The sequence below is a fragment of the Engystomops pustulosus genome, chromosome 3 (assembly GCF_040894005.1).
Source record: "Engystomops pustulosus chromosome 3, aEngPut4.maternal, whole genome shotgun sequence".
NCBI lineage: Eukaryota > Metazoa > Chordata > Amphibia > Anura > Leptodactylidae > Engystomops > Engystomops pustulosus.
Window position 1 is genome coordinate 113,332,419 of NC_092413.1, and position 21,530 is coordinate 113,353,948.

The 21,530-nt window shown below is 45.3% G+C and overlaps 1 protein-coding gene across 1 annotated transcript in view; it reads left to right on the forward strand.

Annotated features, from left to right (window-relative positions):
• Window positions 1-3,012: 3,012 nt before the first annotated feature.
• The window catches only part of POPDC3 (popeye domain cAMP effector 3), a 52,623-nt gene continuing 34,105 nt past the window's right edge, over window positions 3,013-21,530 (forward strand). Inside the window, exons 1-2 of the mRNA XM_072141879.1 lie at window positions 3,013-3,215; window positions 17,865-18,657. Coding sequence (XP_071997980.1) covers window positions 18,086-18,657 — 572 coding nt within the window. The 5' untranslated portion in view covers window positions 3,013-3,215; window positions 17,865-18,085. The remainder of the gene's footprint in view (window positions 3,216-17,864; window positions 18,658-21,530) is intronic.

The window sequence follows — 21,530 nt, forward strand, 5'->3', positions numbered from 1 at the left end:
GTGCTCCTGATCTGTGTGCTCGTGCACACAGCCAGTAACAGGATCGTTCTGTCTATGTGACAGCCCGATCGTGTACTGTGACAGGGGCCCGATTATTATCAGTCTCCTGTCACAGCAGCCCCTGTATACAGAGGGAGGCTGCAGGGAAGGTGCTGTATGCATCCTCTCCGCATGTCTCTGTATACAGATCACTGATGACACTGATCCAATGGGCTCTTACCTTTAGATCACTGTTATCTGTGATCTATATTTGAGTAAAGCAAGGAACACATATATTATGTGTTCCTCCCTAAATGTGCCTCTGTAAACAAAAAATAAAAAACAAAAAAAAGAGTTGTTCCCAAACCACAGAAAATGATTTAAATAAAATTTCAGCAGCATCAGCCCCGGACTGGTCTGGGGGCCGCCATCAGCCACAGTCCGCTCTGTAGTCAATAAGGCTGCATTCACACAAACGTATGCCCACCAGGCCGTAGCCGTGCAGGCATGCGTTCGGTGCCATGGAGAAATGCATTGGGTACTAGCTGTAACACAGGGAAAGACATGTCATTTTCCCGTGTACGGAGCGGTATCCGTGCGGCCATTGCCATTTATTGGGGACATATGTACAGCCACAAGCTTGCGGCCGTACATACGTCCCCCATATGGTAGTGTGAATGTAGCCTAAGGGTGAGGTTATTGCATACATTTTCAAATGCATCACATCAGCTGAGAAGAGATTTGCCTAATTACATTGCTGTCAACATTTAGTTACAAAACGCTCACAATAAAATTGCGTTGATGCATGTGTTTTGTTAACACAATATTGACAGCAATGTAATTTGGCAAATCTCTTCTCAGCTGTTCTTATGTGTTTGAAAACGCGATGTATGAACACACCATAAAAATGTTGTGCACCACACGTTTAATACATACTTGCTATTTGAGGGCGCATTCACACAATGCGTTGCCTTTTTGACGCATTCCAAAGGCTGCAACCTTGATCACATGTTGAAGTAACATTGCGTTTCCATTGCATATGCTGAAACGCAATGTTACTTCAAAATGTGAAGCCTTTGGATATGTCAAAAACACATAAAAAAGGTGTGCATGCTCCCTAAAGGGGTTTCCCCGAGAATTCAAATTAGACCCTATCCCGTGGATAGGGCCTAACTTGAATTTGTGGGAAAACCGTCTTAAGCACAGAAAACAGGAGCTGTAACTTTTTCTTTGTATTAATAGAAGTCTCTTAACACTATATATACGCCTGGGAGTTTTACATTTATTAGTGAAAATTTCGTACTCCTCCTGGGTTAAAAATACTCCTCAAAAAATGTGAGAGGAGTATTATTACCCTTCTAGAAAAATGTTAGTGCGACCTCTGTGTGTATATATGTATGTGTGTGTGTGTATATGCTGTATCTACTGTTTGTTTATGTGTATATATGCTGTATGTATATGCAGCATTTGTGATATTTATCAGGGCATCTATTTTGTACTACATGGCAGTACTCGGTATGCATTTTATACTACTTGGCGGTATGTTGTATCTATTTTATAATACTTGGTGCCATGCTGTGTGCATTTTAAACTACTTGGTGGCACGCTGGATGAATTTTAAACTACTTGGTGGCACGCTGGATGCATTTTATACTACATGGCGGTATTCTGTATGCATTTTATACTACATGGTGATACGCTGTACGCATTTTATACTACATGGCGATACGCTGTATGCATTTTATACTACATGGCGATACGCTGTATGCATTTTATACTACATGGCGATACGCTGTGTGCATTTTATACTACATGGCGATACGCTGTATGCATTTTATACTACATGGCGATACGCTGTATGCATTTTATACTACATGGTGATACGCTGTATGCATTTTGCATTGCTTTATTTTTACACCAAACCAATATATTATATTATAAGCTCCACCCCTCCATAACCCCACCCCCACCGGGCCATGGAAAACTGGTCTAGCTTAAAGCCGGTCCCTGGTGCAAAAAAGGTTGGGGACCTCTGCCCTAGAGGGTCCAAGAAAAAGTGAAAACATTTTATTTAAAAAGGTTTAAAAATGTAAAAAATGTATAAAATGTCAAAATTTGAAATCACCCCCCTTTCCTAAAACTGATATTAAAGGGGTTGTCCGAGTTTTGAAAAAAATATATATGTGGCCGGGAGCGGGATGCCTAAAACAATAAAGCTGTACTTACCTTCCGGTGCCCTCCGGTATTCAGCTTCCGGCCGGACCCGACAACCTTCCGGCCCTCATACACAGTGCTGTGTATAGGGATGGATAGGCGTACCCGGCCACGGCCGGCCGGAAGCTGAATGCAGCGCTGGATACCGGAGGGCACCGGAAGGTAAGTACAGCTTTATTGTTTTAGGCAGCCCGCTCCCGGCCACATATATTTTTTTTCTAAAACTCGGACAACCCCTTTAAACTAAATTAACAGTAAAATTCACAGACACATTAGGTATCACCGCGTCGGATAGTCCCCAAAATGGTAGCAGTGAAAATGTCAGCTCATTTTGCTAAAAATGACATATCACACAGCTCCGTACACCAAAGTATGAAAAAGTTATTAGCGTTAGAGGATGGCGAAATTTTTTTTTTTCTTTCATACACATTCGTTTCATTTTTGAAAATGTATTAAAACGCAATAAAACCTATATAAATGAATGTGGTATCACCGTGATCGTAATGAACCAAAAAATAAAGCAGAATTGTTATTTGGAAAATACGGGGAAAGCCGTAAAAACTGAGCCCACAAGAAAGTGACGCAAATGTGGTTTTTTTCCCAATTTTTCCACATTTGGATTCTTTTTCCAGCTTTCAACTACACGACATGGAATAATAAATAACCCTTTATAAAAGGGCCCAAAGCCACATTCCTCATAGTGGTAGGAGGTGGCGCCCCCTGTCTCATGACACACCAATGGCTGTAATAGGATATGTGCTCTGTTACATTACGCATTACGGCTCCTCACACTTTCCCGTGCTACTGTCAAGGGACCGTCCTCCTCCTCCCTCCTTCCCGCTGTCCCTGTCCGTCTCTCCTCCTCCTCCTCCCCCAGTAGTGAGGGAGCTGCGGGCGCTGCTTGGAAGGGGAGTGTGCGCGGCTCAGGCTGCAGCCTCCCCTCTTCATGCCTATTTTAGTCACGTCTTCCCGGCCACTCGTCAGTGACAAACTTTCCCGGGACGGCCGCTCGGCAGAGCCAGGTAAGAAGCGGGGAGGACGGCGGGGCTCGGCTCACAACTTCCCTCACACTGGCAGGTGTCATTGTGCCTGATCCAGGGTGATGCCTGCCTGGGACCTATGGATGTGGGATCAGGTGGCTGTGCAGATGGCAGCCCTTGCTGTGTATAGGCAGTGGCAGGTATATCTATGGGTGCCCTGGGGACACCCAACCTCTCTATATTCCAGCAGCCTCTATACAAGGAGGTGAGTTGCTTTCTATGTGCCTCAGGATTAGATGCTTGGGAATAGGAGGATTACTTTTGGGTACAGTGGATTCCTGTACTGTGTAAGCCATGAGCAGTTGTCCTGTAAGGTGCTCATTGGCATCTGTCATCCATCAGGGTTGACAAGGATTTCTCTGGACTGGCACTGATGATGTTGGCGATACAGATGTAATGTCCTTATTGAGATAACACCTGTGCTTATGAGCTTTCCAAGCTACGGACACCTTATAGGGGATCCCTCTATTAGGATGCATGCACGTGTTCAGTTTTTTAGATGCAGTTTTCAAAGCTAAAAGCAGGTACAGGCAGTCCCCAGGTTACATACAAGATAGGTTCTGTAGGTTTGTTCTTAAGTTGAATTTGTATGTAAGTCGGAATTGTATATTTTATAATTGTAACCCCATAAAGAATTTTTTTTGATCTCTGTGACAATTGGATTTTAAAAATGTTGGATTGTCATAAGAACCAGGATTAATAATAAAGCTTATTTGCAGACAACTTTAATAACTGTTACAGCTGTTTATTGTAACTTAGGGCTAAAGTACAGTAATGTAACAATATCCAGAGATCCGTTTGTAACTAGGGGTCGTCTGTAAGTTGGGTGTTCTTAAGTAGGAGACCACCTGTATAGATTATAATGAGTGAGAACATATTGAGAGGTGCTAGTCCTAATCTTTATTCACGTCACTCCTGGTTTGGACATCAAACATTGCATCTGGAATACTGAATGTGTGAACGCACCATTAGCCCAAATGGAAAGTGATTCAAACTAAAGAAATGAGAAACTTCTGGTTGATAACAGCTGATCCTGGGATTTTGGAAGGAAGAAAAGGAGCAGTAAGCGGGTGCCTGACTTTATATCACTTGACAGGTGACAAATGGTCCTCTCTCCTGTTGGAAAAGGGTTCCCCAACTAGAGGGCTGTGGAATTCCTTGAGTTGTGGAATATTATGCCTGCCCCTTTACAAAGCAGCTTTGAGGTAGGAAAAGCATTAGGGATTCCCAAGAGATGGATACGTCCAGGGGTTCTTTAGACCAAAATTCCACACATAGGTTTATTTAATAGAATGTAATTCCTCAACAAAACCTGCCTTTATAATTTATTCTGGTAACCTAGGAAATTGGTATGCTACATGGTGCATTTTGTAGTATGTGGATCATGTTTGCGGGACACAAAATTATCACAAACTTCTTTATTTTTTTATTATCCAGATCACTATATTACACTATAATAAAAACAAACATGTTCATAGTAGTGCAAGAAACAGGTGGCATTACTAATGGCAAGCAAACTGAAAAAAGTTTTCATCTATGACAGCCCAATTGGGACTTTTTGGGTATTGCCATATCTGGCACCAATGGATACAGCTTAAATTCATTTCCATTTTTTATTTGCAGTAGTTGCACTATTCTCAGGTGGCTAACACAATTACCCAGAAAATAGCAAATGGAGCACCACGTGTGAATTTGATAAATTTGCCCCACTGGTGAACATCAAGTAAATGGTAGCATTTGAAATTTTCTTCCAGACCACTTTATTTTGTAATTACCCACTTGGTTTGGGTCCATTTTTATATAATATAACCCTACAGTCCTACCGCTTCCTTGAAGACCGTCAAGGCTATCATAGTTTGCAATAGACTGATCTCTGTCTACACTGTACATGGCGTAGTGATGTAATAGTCAACCTCAGTAGATGGGGCATTAAAAAAATTCCTCTGAAATGTGCTAAAAAATGGACATGCATTTATGTATGGATTATAGGCTATGTAGCAGTATCCCAGTGCCAAATTAATTCTAACATATACAGTGTACAGTGTCTTTCAAATTATAATATCGTGCCTGTCATGAATTATTACACAGCACCAGGACCAATTCCAGGTCCCTATTTACATATATACAGTATTCCACATGATTTTACATGTGTACAGATCCCTCTAATTTACATGTATACAGTACCCCATAATATATGATGTGTATGAATACATTAATTAATTTATATGGATAGATTCTCTGCCCCCTGTATTAGCTATATACTCAGTCCTCTCTAATAAGTACCAGAAACCAGCACACTGCACCCCCGGTGTATGTATGTATATATATATGTGTGTGTGTGTGTGTGTATATATATATATATATATATATATATATTTTATATACATACAACACACTTCCCCCACTATAAATATAAAGGTAGCCCCGGCACACTACCCCCCAGTATAAATAGGTAGACCCCCCTCAGTATATTTATAAGTATCCAACACATTGTCCCCTCACAGTATATATAGGTAGCTCCACTGCCCCTAGCACATAAAAAAGTAAAATCTCTTTCCACCGCTAGCTGCAGCTCCTCTTCTCCCTGGGATTCCTCAGCAGTAGTGTGGGAAGAGCCAGATGCGGTCACTCTGCCTGCGCATGCACTATGATGTCATGAGGCGGTGACCTGCTACATCATAGTGTGGGTGGCTAGATCTGGCTCTGCCCACACTACTGCTGAGAAGAGGGGCGCCAAAAAGTGAGTACAGAGTGCAACACCCTCGCCGATGCAATGGCGAGGTAGTGCTTGCGAATACGTCCCACCTGTAGGTAACATCGCATTACACTACATGGTCCTTATAGGATCAAGGGGAAATTGCAGTGGTTAATCCTGCCTGGCAAGACAGAGGTTAAGTATTTTGTATAATGCAAGATGCTATTGACCAATGTCTGTGTTACATCCTGTGACTGTGCACTGAGAGGTAATTGGAGGAGCAGCCACCACCTGACAAAAGGGAGGTAATAAAACCCCCTAGCCCAGAATGTTCTAGAGGAGTCTCTCCCAAGAGAGAGAGGAGAGCAGTCTCTCCCAGAAGGGAGAATAGACCGGTCCTAGTCAGGCCCTCTGGGTCTGCAGGACACAAGTAGAGAGTAGTTAGCTGAGCAGCAGCTCAGAGTCTCTAGCACACCAGACCAGTGCAGGAAGAGCTTAGCCCCTGCCTGAAGTGGAAGATAAGACTAGAGCTAGTGTAGTGAGGAAAGGGGTATCATTCCTACCTTCAAGGGTGATACCTGAAGAGATCCAGGACCGAGCTGAAGCATCCTCTAGGACACAGCTGCCTCCCAGCCTGCCCTCTACATCCAGGCTGGTGAACTATCTCCTGAGGCTCCCTCCAACTCACATCTCGGCACCCTACCTACCTGTTAAAGGCACGTTTGCTGCAGTTCCTGCGGTTCAAATAAAGAACTGTAAGTTGTTTTCTTCAACTTCTGTCTCCGTCTGGTCCCTGCTAATACGGCTGCCTTCATCACCGGCACCCTGTCCATCACCCAGAGACTCACACTCGGGACATTAAGGGGTTGCCCCAGGGAGATCCGCTATAGCAGCCTCTCCCTCATCTTTTCTTGCCAACACCACCCTGCTGGAGACCTGCCAGGCTGTAGGACAGCCCTCCGGTTCCCCCGTACCAAGCACCGTGACAATAGCGTGCTTAGGCCGCAACCGCCAGCCACTCCGGTACCGCGGGCCCCGGCTGTCTCCAGGCCTCACCTCAAGGGCTAGGCCCCGGTGGGGGATGTTGCAAGTGGCGTCACGAACAGGATATAGACTTCTGTGCCTTATTACGGCATTAAAGACTTTCCTTTATTAAAAAGACTGTGCTGCCTAACCCTGCTGCCATCCGGGTTTAGGCCCAAGTGCTTGTGTGTTTCTGGAATGAACTGTGTTATACGGCTGCCACGTGCTGTCGAGCGCCGCTCCAGCACTCCAGAGGTTAATCCTGGCAAGAACTGTACCAGCTCTGCTACATCCGGCGCTGCCGCGCCTGAAGATTTTTACCTCAGAGGCTGTGGCGCAGCAAATAATTCAAGCCCGCCAAAACCTTCACTGGCGGGAAACCCAGATGACGCATCAAGCTCCACCCACGCGCGAAGGGCGCGAACCCCGCCTCCTGTGGCGCAGGAAAAATTAGAGCCCGCCACAGCTCTTGGCGGGAAGGACTTGGACTCCTCCCACTGGCTCGAGGCGGACTTCCTGCCCTGCCTCAGAGAAGCGCCAGAACTTGAGTGGACTTTGGACGGAGAGGACAACGCCATGTGGGGTCCTCCGCCTTTCCCTCCTGTGGAGCGTCCGGAGTTTTATGAGGTCTTAGAGACTATGGTGGTGGTCTCTGCGCAGCCTGTCCGAAGACCCTCCGCTGGACATCGGCTGCACCGAGGATTGACTCGGGCCTTCGTCACCAGGACATGCTACCAAACGGTGACGCAGTATCAAATTCCACCCGGGCGGTTCCTCGTCCCTATCCCGGCTACCATCCCGGTACCGCGGGTCCACGTGGAGGCGCCACGTGGGGAGGCCCCGACTCCTGCGGAGCCAACGCCTGGGCCTAGTGTTGCCGCTCCACCTGCTCCGAGGCCTGCTCCTCCGGCTACGCGGCCTGCTAGCCCCGCTATGGTAGCTCCTGACCCTCCGGTGGTTCCTGCTCCTGTTCCGGCACCTACCTGTCGCCCAAGGAGATCCGAGCCCGAACCGGAGCCACGAGCCCCAGCGCCGAAACCTCCGCAGCCTCAAGGCCGAGGTGAGGCCGCCCGCCGGCGACTCCGAGACGCTGTCTCGGACCAGCGACGCCGAGAAAAGGAAGCCCAGCGGTACATGGCCGGTCGATCTACAGCTGGAGCTTGGGTCGAGAAGAACCGCACCACCGGCATGGTCAGGTTCTTCGACAAGCGGAAGGGCTATGGCTTCGCTACCCAGGACTATACCGGACGGGAAGTATTTATACCCCGCCGGTCCGTCAAGAGTCCTGATCTGCCGGAGAGCCTGCACAACCTCAAGCCAGGCGAGTGTATCGAGTTCTCCCTGCAGGAAGGACCCCGAGGACCCTGGGCGGCTGGTGTGATCCGGATCCCCGACTCCGATGAGGACCGCTACTACCCGCATGATGACTGGTATGAGGACGACGAGTGGCCGGAGTCCCCGAACACCTCCTCTTCCTCGGCTGCGAGTCCCCGGGCGGTGACCCATGTGAATGCCCCATCCACGGTAATCGTGAGTACGGGTCCCATTGCCATCCATGGGCCGGGCATGATACAGGGCGCCACCCCCACCGGTTCCCCTGCCGGGAGCATTGTCAGGTCCCGCGGCTCCTCTGTGGGAGAAGACATCCCGGCTAGTGAACCTTGTCCGGAGGTTCCATCTAGGCCCGCATCTCCCCTTGCCGGTTACCAATGGGGTGATGACCCGGCCCCGGAAGAACCGGAGCTGGAAGGAGCCGCGGCGCGGCCGCTGGACTCCGTTTACTTTTTCCTGGACCCCTCTGTGGTCCCAGGCTCAGTTGAGCCCCCGGCTGGAACAGCCGACACCCCGGGCGACAGCGCTCCTCCCCCTGAAGGTCCGGAGGATGTTGCTGCACCTGCAGTACCCACTGCTGCCACCGGGTGTCCCCAGCCGGTACCTACTCCCGCTGAGGATGCACAGGATTCCCTGCAGGAGCTGGATCCTGTCTTTGCTGAACCCAGCGATACTGACTAATCCCTGAAGGGCTGTAGCCCTCTCCAGGTACTATGTCCGCTGTACATATTGTGTATTTATGTCTCCATTTTCCCCAAAGAGCCAGAGACTTTCCTGAGACTCTTACCCTTATTTATCTCAGTCAAGAGATTATGTGCTATGATAGCACCCTTCCTCTGCCACAGCAGAGATGTCATCAAAGGACTCTGTCCCTCTCCAAATAGAGGAGACCCTTTGCTTCTTCATTGCACTTTTCCCCACATCAAGGGCTGTACCCAGAAGATGGACTTTGTCAGTAGAGACCTTCTGAGAGACTTTTGCCAACCTCCAGGAAAAGTTGCAATGTAATTTATTATCATATTGCACTTAATGCCTTCCTCTTAGGTATGGACGTTATGCATGCACTTTTATGCCTTTCCTTTTTAGGTAAAGAGACATTTGCTACCGTGCTACTCTGAGTAGCCTATCTATCTGTAACGTTATGTTATAAGATGTGTACCCATTGGGCTGCTAAGCCAATGTGAGTTTACAAAAATATTTGCACACTGTCAATATATGCCAGTAGTATGCATTAACCCTTTCATAGGCTTTTCAGGTTGTAGTGTGGCTGTGTCGGACCGTCTTTTATGTAAAACACTGACCGCTACCTGATCCCTCAAACCGAGGTTTGCACATGGGGGTAGTCCGTAAACTGCGGGTCTTTAGGGGACCGGGGGTGTTACACAGATAGCACCTGGATGCCACTCATACATGGGTAAGGTTGTCAGTCAGGAGGTACTCGTGTCGCATATGCTCATGCAATGTAGATAGACACCATATAATTGCCGCCAGGGAAGAAGCGTTGATCAAACAAATATACAGGCCTTGGTGCAAGGAGTGGATTACAGGACATGACACCACACCTTTCCTACTGTACAGTTCGGTTTAATGGCGTCAGCGACCAACTGTCATACAGCTATATTTTTGTCTTAGTCCGACACCAACCCAGGTGCCTGTCTCCAGGACCATGGGCGGTTTGTCCCTACACCTCACACAGCCTGCACTTCCCAGAAGTGCCCTTAGCCCCCTCTGTGCCCCAAAACATCTGTAGTCGAGCCGAGGGCGGCTCTTTCAATTGCCCCCGGGGTATGCAACACCCTCGCCGATGCAATGGCGAGGTAGTGCTTGCGAATACGTCCCACCTGTAGGTAACATCGCATTACACTACATGGTCCTTATAGGATCAAGGGGAAATTGCAGTGGTTAATCCTGCCTGGCAAGGCAGAGGTTAAGTATTTTGTATAATGCAAGATGCTATTGACCAATGTCTGTGTTACATCCTGTGACTGTGCACTGAGAGGTAATTGGAGGAGCAGCCACCACCTGACAAAAGGGAGGTAATAAAACCCCCTAGCCCAGAATGTTCTAGAGGAGTCTCTCCCAAGAGAGAGAGGAGAGCAGTCTCTCCCAGAAGGGAGAATAGACCGGTCCTAGTCAGGCCCTCTGGGTCTGCAGGACACAAGTAGAGAGTAGTTAGCTGAGCAGCAGCTCAGAGTCTCTAGCACACCAGACCAGTGCAGGAAGAGCTTAGCCCCTGCCTGAAGTGGAAGATAAGACTAGAGCTAGTGTAGTGAGGAAAGGGGTATCATTCCTACCTTCAAGGGTGATACCTGAAGAGATCCAGGACCGAGCTGAAGCATCCTCTAGGACACAGCTGCCTCCCAGCCTGCCCTCTACATCCAGGCTGGTGAACTATCTCCTGAGGCTCCCTCCAACTCACATCTCGGCACCCTACCTACCTGTTAAAGGCACGTTTGCTGCAGTTCCTGCGGTTCAAATAAAGAACTGTAAGTTGTTTTCTTGAACTTCTGTCTCCGTCTGGTCCCTGCTAATACGGCTGCCTTCATCACCGGCACCCTGTCCATCACCCAGAGACTCACACTCGGGACATTAAGGGGTTGCCCCAGGGAGATCCGCTATAGCAGCCTCTCCCTCATCTTTTCTTGCCAACACCACCCTGCTGGAGACCTGCCAGGCTGTAGGACAGCCCTCCGGTTCCCCCGTACCAAGCACCGTGACAATAGCGTGCTTAGGCCGCAACCGCCAGCCACTCCGGTACCGCGGGCCCCGGCTGTCTCCAGGCCTCACCTCAAGGGCTAGGCCCCGGTGGGGGATGTTGCAAGAGTTTATTTGTTTTATGTGCTGGGGCAACAGGCAGTTGCTGGATCCTCCCGTGCCTGTCCAACACCTGGTACTGCCTGAATAGCTACCATATATTGTTGAGTATTGCACTTATGTGGAGAACATGCTGCATGACAGAATCACTGGGGTCACCTCTAGCAGCTGAACAGCATGGGTGGTGGATGTCTGATCGCGAAACACATCCCTTACCCGAAATAGTTCATCTTTGGGTGAAAAGCAGAAAAAGAATGCTGCCCAGAACAATCATTTTGAAAACTGATTTCTGATCACAGCAATTCTTTACTGTGTGTGCCACAGCCTGTGGTCATCAGAACCAGTTTTGTTTGGTATGTGTATCTTCTCTTCTTTCTTTTGGTGAACTTGAATATGTAAAGATCATCCTGTTGCGTCTGATCAAGTTCTCTGTCAGGTTCATTGCACTAGACATGCTCAGCTCCACTACATGGGACATAGATTTATTAATTTGTGATTACAATAACTTCAATGTACGGTTTTGCAGCTATTCTTGTGTACATTGTATGGTACAGTATATGCGCATTCTGTTATGCATTATTACACATAAGGTATGTAATATTATATAAGTTCACTTTGCAGTACCCTGCACATGATGGACGTTGCTGTATTTAGAAAGCATGTGAGGCAGAGTCTTGTCATCAAATACATCTCTGTGTAAATATATCTGCAGTGTGCACAAATGCCAATCTACAGTGCCTACTTGTGCAGAGACCAGCTGGATATTGCATGCTAACTCATAATATAACTCTGACCCTAGTGGCCTGGGCTTTAACATAGTGACATGTGGGATCCTAACATCAGACATTATCCTGGTTTAAAACCCAAAACAGGGAAATAAACAAAGCTTTGACATAGCTAGTTTATTTTAACTAGAATGGTTGCTGTGCTGGGTGAATATTATTGCCGCAGATACATGGTGTGCAAAAGCTGAACTATAGCCCTTAGCAAAATCACAGTGCCAGGCCTCAAGCACATGACCTTGTGTTCATTGGGCTGCCTGCCATTGCCTACAGCCCAAGTCCATAGGAAGTGACTGCAAAGATGGACAGGAATAGGACCTGTCCTATCATTTGCGGTGCAGGCAGAACCATGCCACTCCACAACGCTAATGTGCCCAACAGAAGGCATGTGGTTGTTAGTGTGCGTAGCACAGTATCGGGTGCATGAGGCCCAATACTAGCCATTTTCTGTTGCTTTCTGCTGTATTATGTACAGTTTTAATAGCAGGGAATAGTCTAAAAAAATAAAATAACCTCATGGTGGACTTGTATAAAGCACAGAACTGGTAATTGTACGCAGATCTGAATATATTTCTACAAACCTGCTAGTATTTGTGAATGAATAATAAATGAGGCAAGATTGAAGGAAATGGCACAAGAGCAGCCAGCAAGAATATGCATCTCGTCTGCTGCTGTATTTGATACTTTAAGTGCACAACACCGGTCATAGGCTTGTGATAATGGCTTTCTATGACCATTTTCAGTTCATAGTGGTAAACAATGCCTTTGAAATCCCTAGTTCACCACTGTATTATGTACTTTATGTTTTATTACTAGTATTTATTTCTTTACTTGAATGATTACTTCCTCAAATACTGTGATTCTAGCCACAGAATTATTTGCTTTACAAGCCCATATGAAGGTCAGTGTGATAAATTTCCAAGGAAAGAAGGTAGCAGCACTCCAGGCACTTGTTAAAATTAAGTAGTTCTTTCTTTATTCACCCAGCATCTTATAGCAACGTGTCTCCACTACTTTCCTCTTAAAAGGGCCCCCACCAACCAATAGTGGATTATAGTGTGAACGATTTGGGCAGTCACATACAAATGTACGCTTCATAAGGATAACTAGAATAGCCAGAAGGCCAGCGGCACACGTGATGTTTTGAACCCATTTTTTGGGACGTTTTTAAGCAGTCCGTTAAAAAACGCATGCATTTTTGAAAAACGCTTGCATTCTTGAAAACGCATCCGTTTTTGACCAGTTTTAATTAAGATAATTGGTAAAAACAGATGCGTTTACAAAAAACCGCATGCATTTTTTAACAGATTGCTTAAAAACAACCCAAAAACGGGTTAAAAATGCAACGTGTGCCGCCGGCCGAAGAAGACCTGCTGCAAGAGCCAGGATAGCAAAGGAGGATAGCAAAGAAACTGCTGGATGTAGGTTACTGCAGAACATAGGATAATTAAGAAAAACACAAGGGATTGCCCACACCTGCCCTGAAACAGATTTTGTGTCAATCATCAAATTACTTTTAGTCCATTTAAAAACAGGGTGGCGCACATTAACTCCTTAGCGTTCCGCATCGCGAGAGGGTGACAAGTTTCAGGGGCAAGTGGGGATCGCTACGCGACATCTACCCGCTGACATCACAGGGCCAATTTGATTGGCCCTGCAATGTCCATTGCTGAAACTGGCCACTCAATGCAGACTGGCCAGTTATAGTGATGTAAGTCATGACTGATCTCAGTTATGACAGATCATGTCATGACATATTGTAAGTCAGGACAGGTCCGCCGCTCTCCAAAGCCACCATTCTGCATTTGGTGGTGTTGGATAGGTATGTAGGTACTGTTGCATGATCACTATTACACCGTCTGTTTTTCCTTGTGTTATGCCCCCTATTGTCCGTTTTCCCTTCCTCCCTCCCTCCCCCCAACTGCACTTGTAAGTGCGTTGTGATAGTAGACGTAGGAGTAGTGCATACGGTGTGGGGAGGATGTAGTAGTGCACACCATATGCGGCTACAATGTGTCACGAGAAAACAATGTCAAAATCAGTTTGAAAGTGTTAAAGTGTTAAAAAGTTATTGCAACTCGAAGAGACACTGGTCAGATTTAAAAAAAAATGGCTGAGCCATAACGTGCAAACTTGCTGCGTCAAGGAGCTAGAACAGATACAGTTGGTAAAAAGGTATTTAGTCAGCCACCAATTGTGGAAGTTCTCCCACTGAAAAAGATGAGAGGTTTGTTATTGACATCATAGGTAGACCTCCACTATAAGAGACGAAATGTGAAAACCTATCCAGAAATTAACATTGACTGATTTTCAAATAATTAGCAAATTATGGGAAAAAAGTATTTGGTCACTTTCAAACAAGCAAGATATCTGGCTCTCACAGACCTGTAACTAATTCTTTAGTAATGGACCTATCCAGAACCTCAAACAGTCACACTCCAAACTCCACTATGGTGAAGACTAAAGAGCTGTTGAAGGATGCCAGCAACCAAATTGTAGACCTGCACCAGGCTGGGAAGACTGCATCTGAAATAGGCAAGCAGCTTGGTAAGAAGAAATCAACTGTGGGATCAATAATTAGAAAATGGGAGACCATCAAGACCACCCAGGGGCTCCATTCAAGATCTGACCCCATTGAGTCAAAATGACCACAAGAACAGTGAGCAAAATGAATGGCCTAGTGAATGGACTACAGAAAGCTGGGACCCGTGTAACAAAGGCTACCGTCAGTAGCATACTTCCCTGCCAGGATCACCCTGCTTAAGCCAGTACATTCCCAGGCCTATCTGAAGTTTGCTAGAGAGCAGGCGTCTCCATAGACAGTGCCCCTTCACTGGAATGTATTCAATATATTCATATCTTGGAGCTATCGCGGACAACCCCCCACCCCATAACTTGTTCCTTCCCCTTGCTTCCCTCTCCCCCTGTCCCCTATTTACTTGCTTTGTTGGCTATATGTGTTTTTCTATTTCCTTTGAGGCAGAGGCTTACTTGATTTTAAATCCCTACCATAACTTAGTATGGGGCTGCGACCCAAACATGTGCCCGTCTTGTGGGCCCTCTGCTCTTCCTCTGTTAACTTTGTTACCTAATAAAGATAATTGGACCTGTACCCTGATAATGTAACCACAGTGTCACCCCACAGAGATAGATGGATCATAATGTGTCTGCTTAGAGAGTCCCCACCCACACACTGGGATTTTGCATTGTGTAGCCTTGGGAGTGATAGGAGCTAAAAAAGTTACAGATTTTTGAATGTGGGGAGTGAAAAATGAAAACGCAAAAACGAAAAAGGGCTGCGGCGGGAAGGGGTTAAAATAGTGGGCGAGACACAAGGCAACATTTACAATAACCCGCACCAGAATACTGCTAGGGTTATAGCTGTCTACCTAGTCTAATCTAGGTTGGATCTAGTGTAAATTCTGGTGCTAAGGAGATAAGTACTGCAAATGAATAACAGGTTGGAACCTTTTAGTAATTCTTGTGTTTGACCCGCACAAAGCAGCAGTCTTTTTCTTCCCCATTGTGTGTAGGTTTTTTTTTTTGGGGGGGGGGGGTTCAATGTTAGTGTTCGAAAGACTCCAACCTAATTTTTTTCTCATTTCTTTTTCTTCCAATCGGCATCATAAAATCATCTGCTTTTATTTATAGTCAGGTAGAAACCTCAAATAACTTTCTGTATATTTTCCAGTAAGTAAATCAATTTCTTTCATGCAGAGTTGTAATGAATAACACTTCATATGTAAAAGTCAGCTTTATCACAGCTGTGTATATTTTAGAAGTAACACTGGCAATTTCTGTTTTTATCTGCTAGAGTCAGTCCATGAGCTGTCATGTCTCTATTTGTTCTGCAACATATTTTACATCTTGATGTTTTTTTTTCATTGCAATTCTTTCTGTCAATTGAAGAGCAATGTTGCAGCCTGATCTTGTATTCGTAGGTGAATTGGCAATGTTATAATGAAAAGCTTGCTTAGTACAGGCAGTCCCCTACTTAAGTAAACCCGACTTACAGACAACCCATAGTTACAGACAGACCCCTCTGACCTCTGGTGAAGCTTTCTGAATGCCTTGCTATAGTTCCAGATTGCAATAATCAGCTGTAAAGTGTCTGTAATGAAGCTTAATTGATAATCCTTGGTCCCATTACAGCAAAAAATGTGTAAGCTCCAATTGTCACTGGGGCCAAAAATGTTTTTGTCTGGATCTACAATTATTAAATATACAGTTTCGACTTACATACAAATTCAACTTAAGAACAAACCTCTGGACCCTATCTTGTACGTAACTGTCCCCGTGCCTACACACTTGCTGCCTCCGGCGACCTTTCATATGTGAAAAGATGCCGGCTGCAATTTTTTTCTACGCCAGGCCCTGCTTCGCAGCCTCCCTCCCTGATACATCAAGAGGCGGAAGCCTCTTGATGTATCCCGCTGTGAATATGGTGGGGCTATCATATGATAAATATGCCCCATTGTGTGTGTGTGTGCGTATTTATATAATATCTATCTATCCTATCTATCAATTTATCTATTGTAAGGGTGTGAACCTAAGGGGCGCTGAAGAGCGACCCACAACCAGGGTTGAAAAGGAACTTGACCACTCCCATCCGTGGTCAACTCCAGAGGGAGAGCTCACAGCAAGCCAGTGCTGTGTGTCCTGCAGTCAGCAGGAGGACTTTGGACCAGTTGGAGACAGAGGACTGGGATCCAGAAAGGACATTGTTCTGTTTGAGCTCACCAAGAGCCAGAGCGCTGAGGAGGAACCCCAGCAGTGTTCCTTGAGCCTAGAAGGTAGCTAGGGTTCAAGAAGTGAGGTAGTTCCCTATGTAGAGGCTATGTTATTTGGTTTTATTTTGTTCCTGTAATAGTTTTAAAAGTGAATAATGCCGCTTTCTTTTGGATTGATGCAAGCTCCTACGTTAATGTTTTGGCACTGAGATCTATTGTAGAGTCTTCTAGAGATGAATTGTGCAGATTAATGCTGCATTTTATTTTTACATATAAAGCAGTTTATTTGCTATCCTCTTCAGTTTAGCCTGTCACAGCAGGCTGGTTTCTACTCCATGCCCTGCATCTGATGAAAGTTGCCAGGGTAGTCCCTATTTAGAACTTGTATGTTAAAGAGTATGCTGACTACATCAATTGGATTTTCTGATGTAGTTCTTTCATAAGAGAACACAAGTTATCACGTGTTGTGTGGGTAGGACGTAGACTCAGCTTTAGGGCAAATAAAAATAAGTTCCCACAGCTATATCCTCAGTGGGCATGGCTGTGATTGGCCGGGGTCACATGTCCAGCTGCCATTACAGACAGGAGACAGAGGTTGCTGCTCTTCATAGGGTAAGTAAGACAGGAAGGCAATGACAGTTGCCTTTTTCAGGGAACTTGCATAGGGAGAGGAGGCTGCTCTTATAAGGTATTGGTGGAAATCTGAAATAATTGCCCTTTTAGGGCACTGTGAAGAACTGCATTAAATTACTTATAGGCTGCTACAGTGCAGGGCGTTTGCATCATGGTTACACTTAAATGGCGTTTGCGCCACTGTTATGCTTACACTGCGTTTGCCTCACAGGTACGCTTATGCTGCGTTTGCTTCAAGTTAACGCTGCATTTACGTCATGTGCACCGTTTGCAGCATGTTTACACTGACAAGGCGTTTGTGTTTGCGTTGCTGTTACATTGCATATGCGTCACATTTGTGTCACGTTTATGCTTACGGGACATTTTGCATAGCGTTTATTCTTACGGGATATTTGCATAGCGTTTACGCTTACGGGCCGTTTGCATAGCATATATGCTATTGCCTATGATAAAGGACAGGGATGTGGCTGTGGTGATGGCGCTGGTGCTGAAGGGAGAAAACGTGTTCCACCTCTGCCTGTGCCAAGTTCCTCTAAACTTGGCACAGGCAGAGGTGGAACCCCCTCCCTTTAACTAAATAGCATTTTTGATACACATAATTAACTGTTTGTTTTCTTTATAGAAACGCAATACTTTTGGAATATCTCTGAATACCACTGAAAATGAGGATGTTTCTGCAAAAAATGGCCATTTTACTGAATCCATTTCTTTCCTAATGACAGCAGTGTTGCTTTAAATACATAACATAGTATGGAAGGCCTGAGACCTCATTATGAACTGTCATAACTATCAAGTTATTTTTGGAGTAAATGTGAAATTAATACATTTCAGGAGAAAAAAGATATGGGAAAACAACATGAATGGTTACTTTCAAGAAAGAAGCTGTGTAGTTCAGATGTAGAAGCCAACATGAAAACGGAAGACATTGTCGGGAACATGAGTTTTTGGGAGAGCCTGGTGACTGGGCATCCTGTGTGCACCAGCTGGAAGCAAGAAGCTGAGGGATCCATATACCACCTGGCCAGTATTTTCTTTGTATTGGGCTGTATGGGAGGAAGCGGTTTTTCTGGACTTTTATATGTGTACATTTTCTTCGCATTGAGCTTTCTCTGTACTTGTATTTGGGCCTGGCTGGATGTCTGTGCTGCTGATGTCTTCTCCTGGAACTTCATCCTCCTGGTGATATGTATAGTCCAAATTATTCACCTTGCCTATCAGCTGCGGAGTGTAACGTTTGATAAAGAATTCCAAGATGTCTATACTTCAGTCTTTCAACCACTGGGGATCTCGTTAACAGTTTTTCGAAAGATCATCTCATATTGTAATGCGGAGGTTATAACTTTGGAAAGGGATCATTGTTATGCAATTCAAGGGAAAACTCCAATTGATAAACTTTCTTTACTTGTGTCTGGAAGGTTAGTGTTTCCTCCTATATATTTTTATGTGCTTTATGTTTGTTTTACAGTAATATGCATTTCTAAAATTATATGTGTTTTAACATAGATTTTAAGATTAGGCAATCCTCCTATGATTGGGATTAACCTCCCAGTCTTACTATTTGTGACTTCTTGACCTTGAGTAAGTAAAATACATTAATTGGAGATCACTATTTGCCCTAACTGTACCTTATCTAATGGGCCAAAATCCCTGTCAGTGTAACATGGAAGGAGATAAAAATTTGTGCTTCAAGGCGATGTGCAGCAGTTACAATTATTTTTTTATATATATGGCTGGAAAAGGCTAAAAAATTAATTATACTGGCCTCTCTCGCTGATCCCATACAGTCATATATAGAGGCTAGCAGTGCTGTCCCTACCACAGTTGTGTGGCTGATACTGCCTGAAACTAATGATGAAGCTAGACAGTGGTCAGGAGGGTACCTGACAGCTTAATGGAGGCGGGAAAAGAGGTTATTTTATATATATTTTTTAAATTTATTAGGGCACCCCCCCAGCCATATATATAAAAAAATAACTCCTGGACAATCCCTTTAAGAGAACTTACAAAGGTTTTAATTGGATTTATCAGATGGAAGTTGTCTAAATCCAATAATTGTAGGTGGGCTAATTTCGCATCCAAACTGCTGTCTTCTTCCAAATGCTCCAGTCCCTCTCAGGAGCTCTTCATGATGCGGCCCATCAATAATGTCCGATCACTGGAGCAAGCATTACCTGCGCTTGTGCGGGGAGTTCCATTGCTCTGCTGGCCGCCTCATGTTTTTGTCTTGCAAGACAGAACGATCAAACTTGTTGCGCAAACTTAGGAAATGCTTGCTGTAGAGAACTGGTGTCAGCGATGGGCTGTAGCACGACTGCCTATGGAGCAGGCAAGGAGAGACTAGAGGGTGTTGTCACGGACGAGGGATCCAGCATCAGGCAGAAAAGCCCTGCCCACAGTGGTTGAAATGTCTTCGGGAGCCTACCTAAAAACCTAGAGCAGTGATGGCTAGCCTTCTAGAGACTGAGTTCCCAAACTACAACCATAATCCACCTATTTACTATTAAGTGCCAACACAACATTTTAAGCAGTAACTTAGAGGTACCAGTTCTTCCTCATCTTTTAATCGTATCAGTCCCATGAGGCCACCAATACAGTTGAAAGAAGGAGGGCAAATGCAGACTCTCAGTGTAGCTTCTCTCCAGGGTCTCACTGTAGAGAAGAATGGTGGGTCCAGCATGAGGACCTCCAAAGACATTGCACTTCTGTCAACACCTTCTCACTTTTCCCGCAGTTCCAAAAAGCCAATGAAATGTCACTTTAAAACAGCGCTGAGAGCAGCATCTCTTAAGTTTCTTAGGACTGCAGATGGATTTGGTCCTATTTGGTGAAATCTGACTTAGAGCGATGGTCTAAGTGCCCACAGAAATGGCTCTGTGGATATATACAAAGGTTACCTCTCAACTGAGAGGAGAAAAAGGATCGACTAAAAAGATGCATATAAACAATAAATCACCCCCAGACGAAGGCTCATTTGGAGCCGAAACGTACGTCGGGGACGCGGACCCTCCCGGACAGCAGCAAAATTTTACAACTCCACCCTCGGGTAAGAGATTACACCTCCTTCCCTAATAGCCACAGGTTAATACACTTGGGCAGAGCATTTATCATAGTTACATGCATCACAGAGGTTAATACCATCACCACTCTGTGGACAAAAAACTTCAATTACTGCAGACCAATAGCAAAGGTGGTTAACCTTCTCTGGTCTAGCCTCTTACCATATCATCAGGTATTTTTCATAACTTTGCCCTGTCCAGGTTGGGCCCGTCTTCTTTCCTTGTTGTGTTTCATCACTTGCAATTTTACGCATTTTTAACTCTGAGCATTATATGTTATTAACCCCTTAACGCTCTGCGCCGTAGCTCTACGGCGCAGAGGTATAAGGGATGTATGAAGAGGGCTCACGGGCTGAGTCCTCTTCATACAGAGGTGGGGGTTTTTGCATATTGCACAAAACCCCCACCGCTAATAACCGCGGTCGGTGCTTGCACCGATCGCGGCTATTAACCCCTTCAACGCCGCCGGCAAAGACGCCGGCGGCGTTTAAAAGACGGCGGCGCGTGGGCGCCGCCATCTTTTTTCCGATCGCCACACCCCCGAACGTCATCGGGGGGCGGCGATCGGTTGCCATGGTAGCCTCGTGTCTTCTTTTGACACGAGGCTATCTGGCAGCTGCAGATTCGTTACAATGAGCCAGTGGCTCATTGTAATGAATGTGCTGCAAAAATGCCATATATTGCAATACAGAAGTATTGCAGTATATGGTAGCAGCGATCTGACCATCTAGGGTTAATGTACCCTAGATGGTCTAAAAGATAGTGAAAAAAAAAATAAAAAAAAAAGTTTAAAAAATAAAAAAAATTAATAAAATATTAAAAGTTCAAATCACCCCCCTTTCCCTAGAACGGATATAAAACATAATAAACAGTAAAAATCACAAACATATTAGGTATCACCGCGTCCCAAAATGCCCGATCTATCAAAATATAAAAACGGTTACAGGCGGCGGTGACCTCCGAGGCGGGAAATGGCGCCCAAATGTCCGAAATGCGACCTTTTTACATAACATAAAAAATGAAATAAAAAATGATCAAAATGTCGCACAGACCTCAAAATGGTAGCAATGAAAACGTCGCCTCATTTCGCAAAAAATGACCCCTCACACATCTTTGTGCGCCAAAGTATGAAAAAGTTATTAGCGTCAGAAGATGGCAAAAAATTTTTTTTCTTTTTTGTACACATTCGTTTAATTTTTGAAAATGTATTAAAACACAATAAAACCTATATA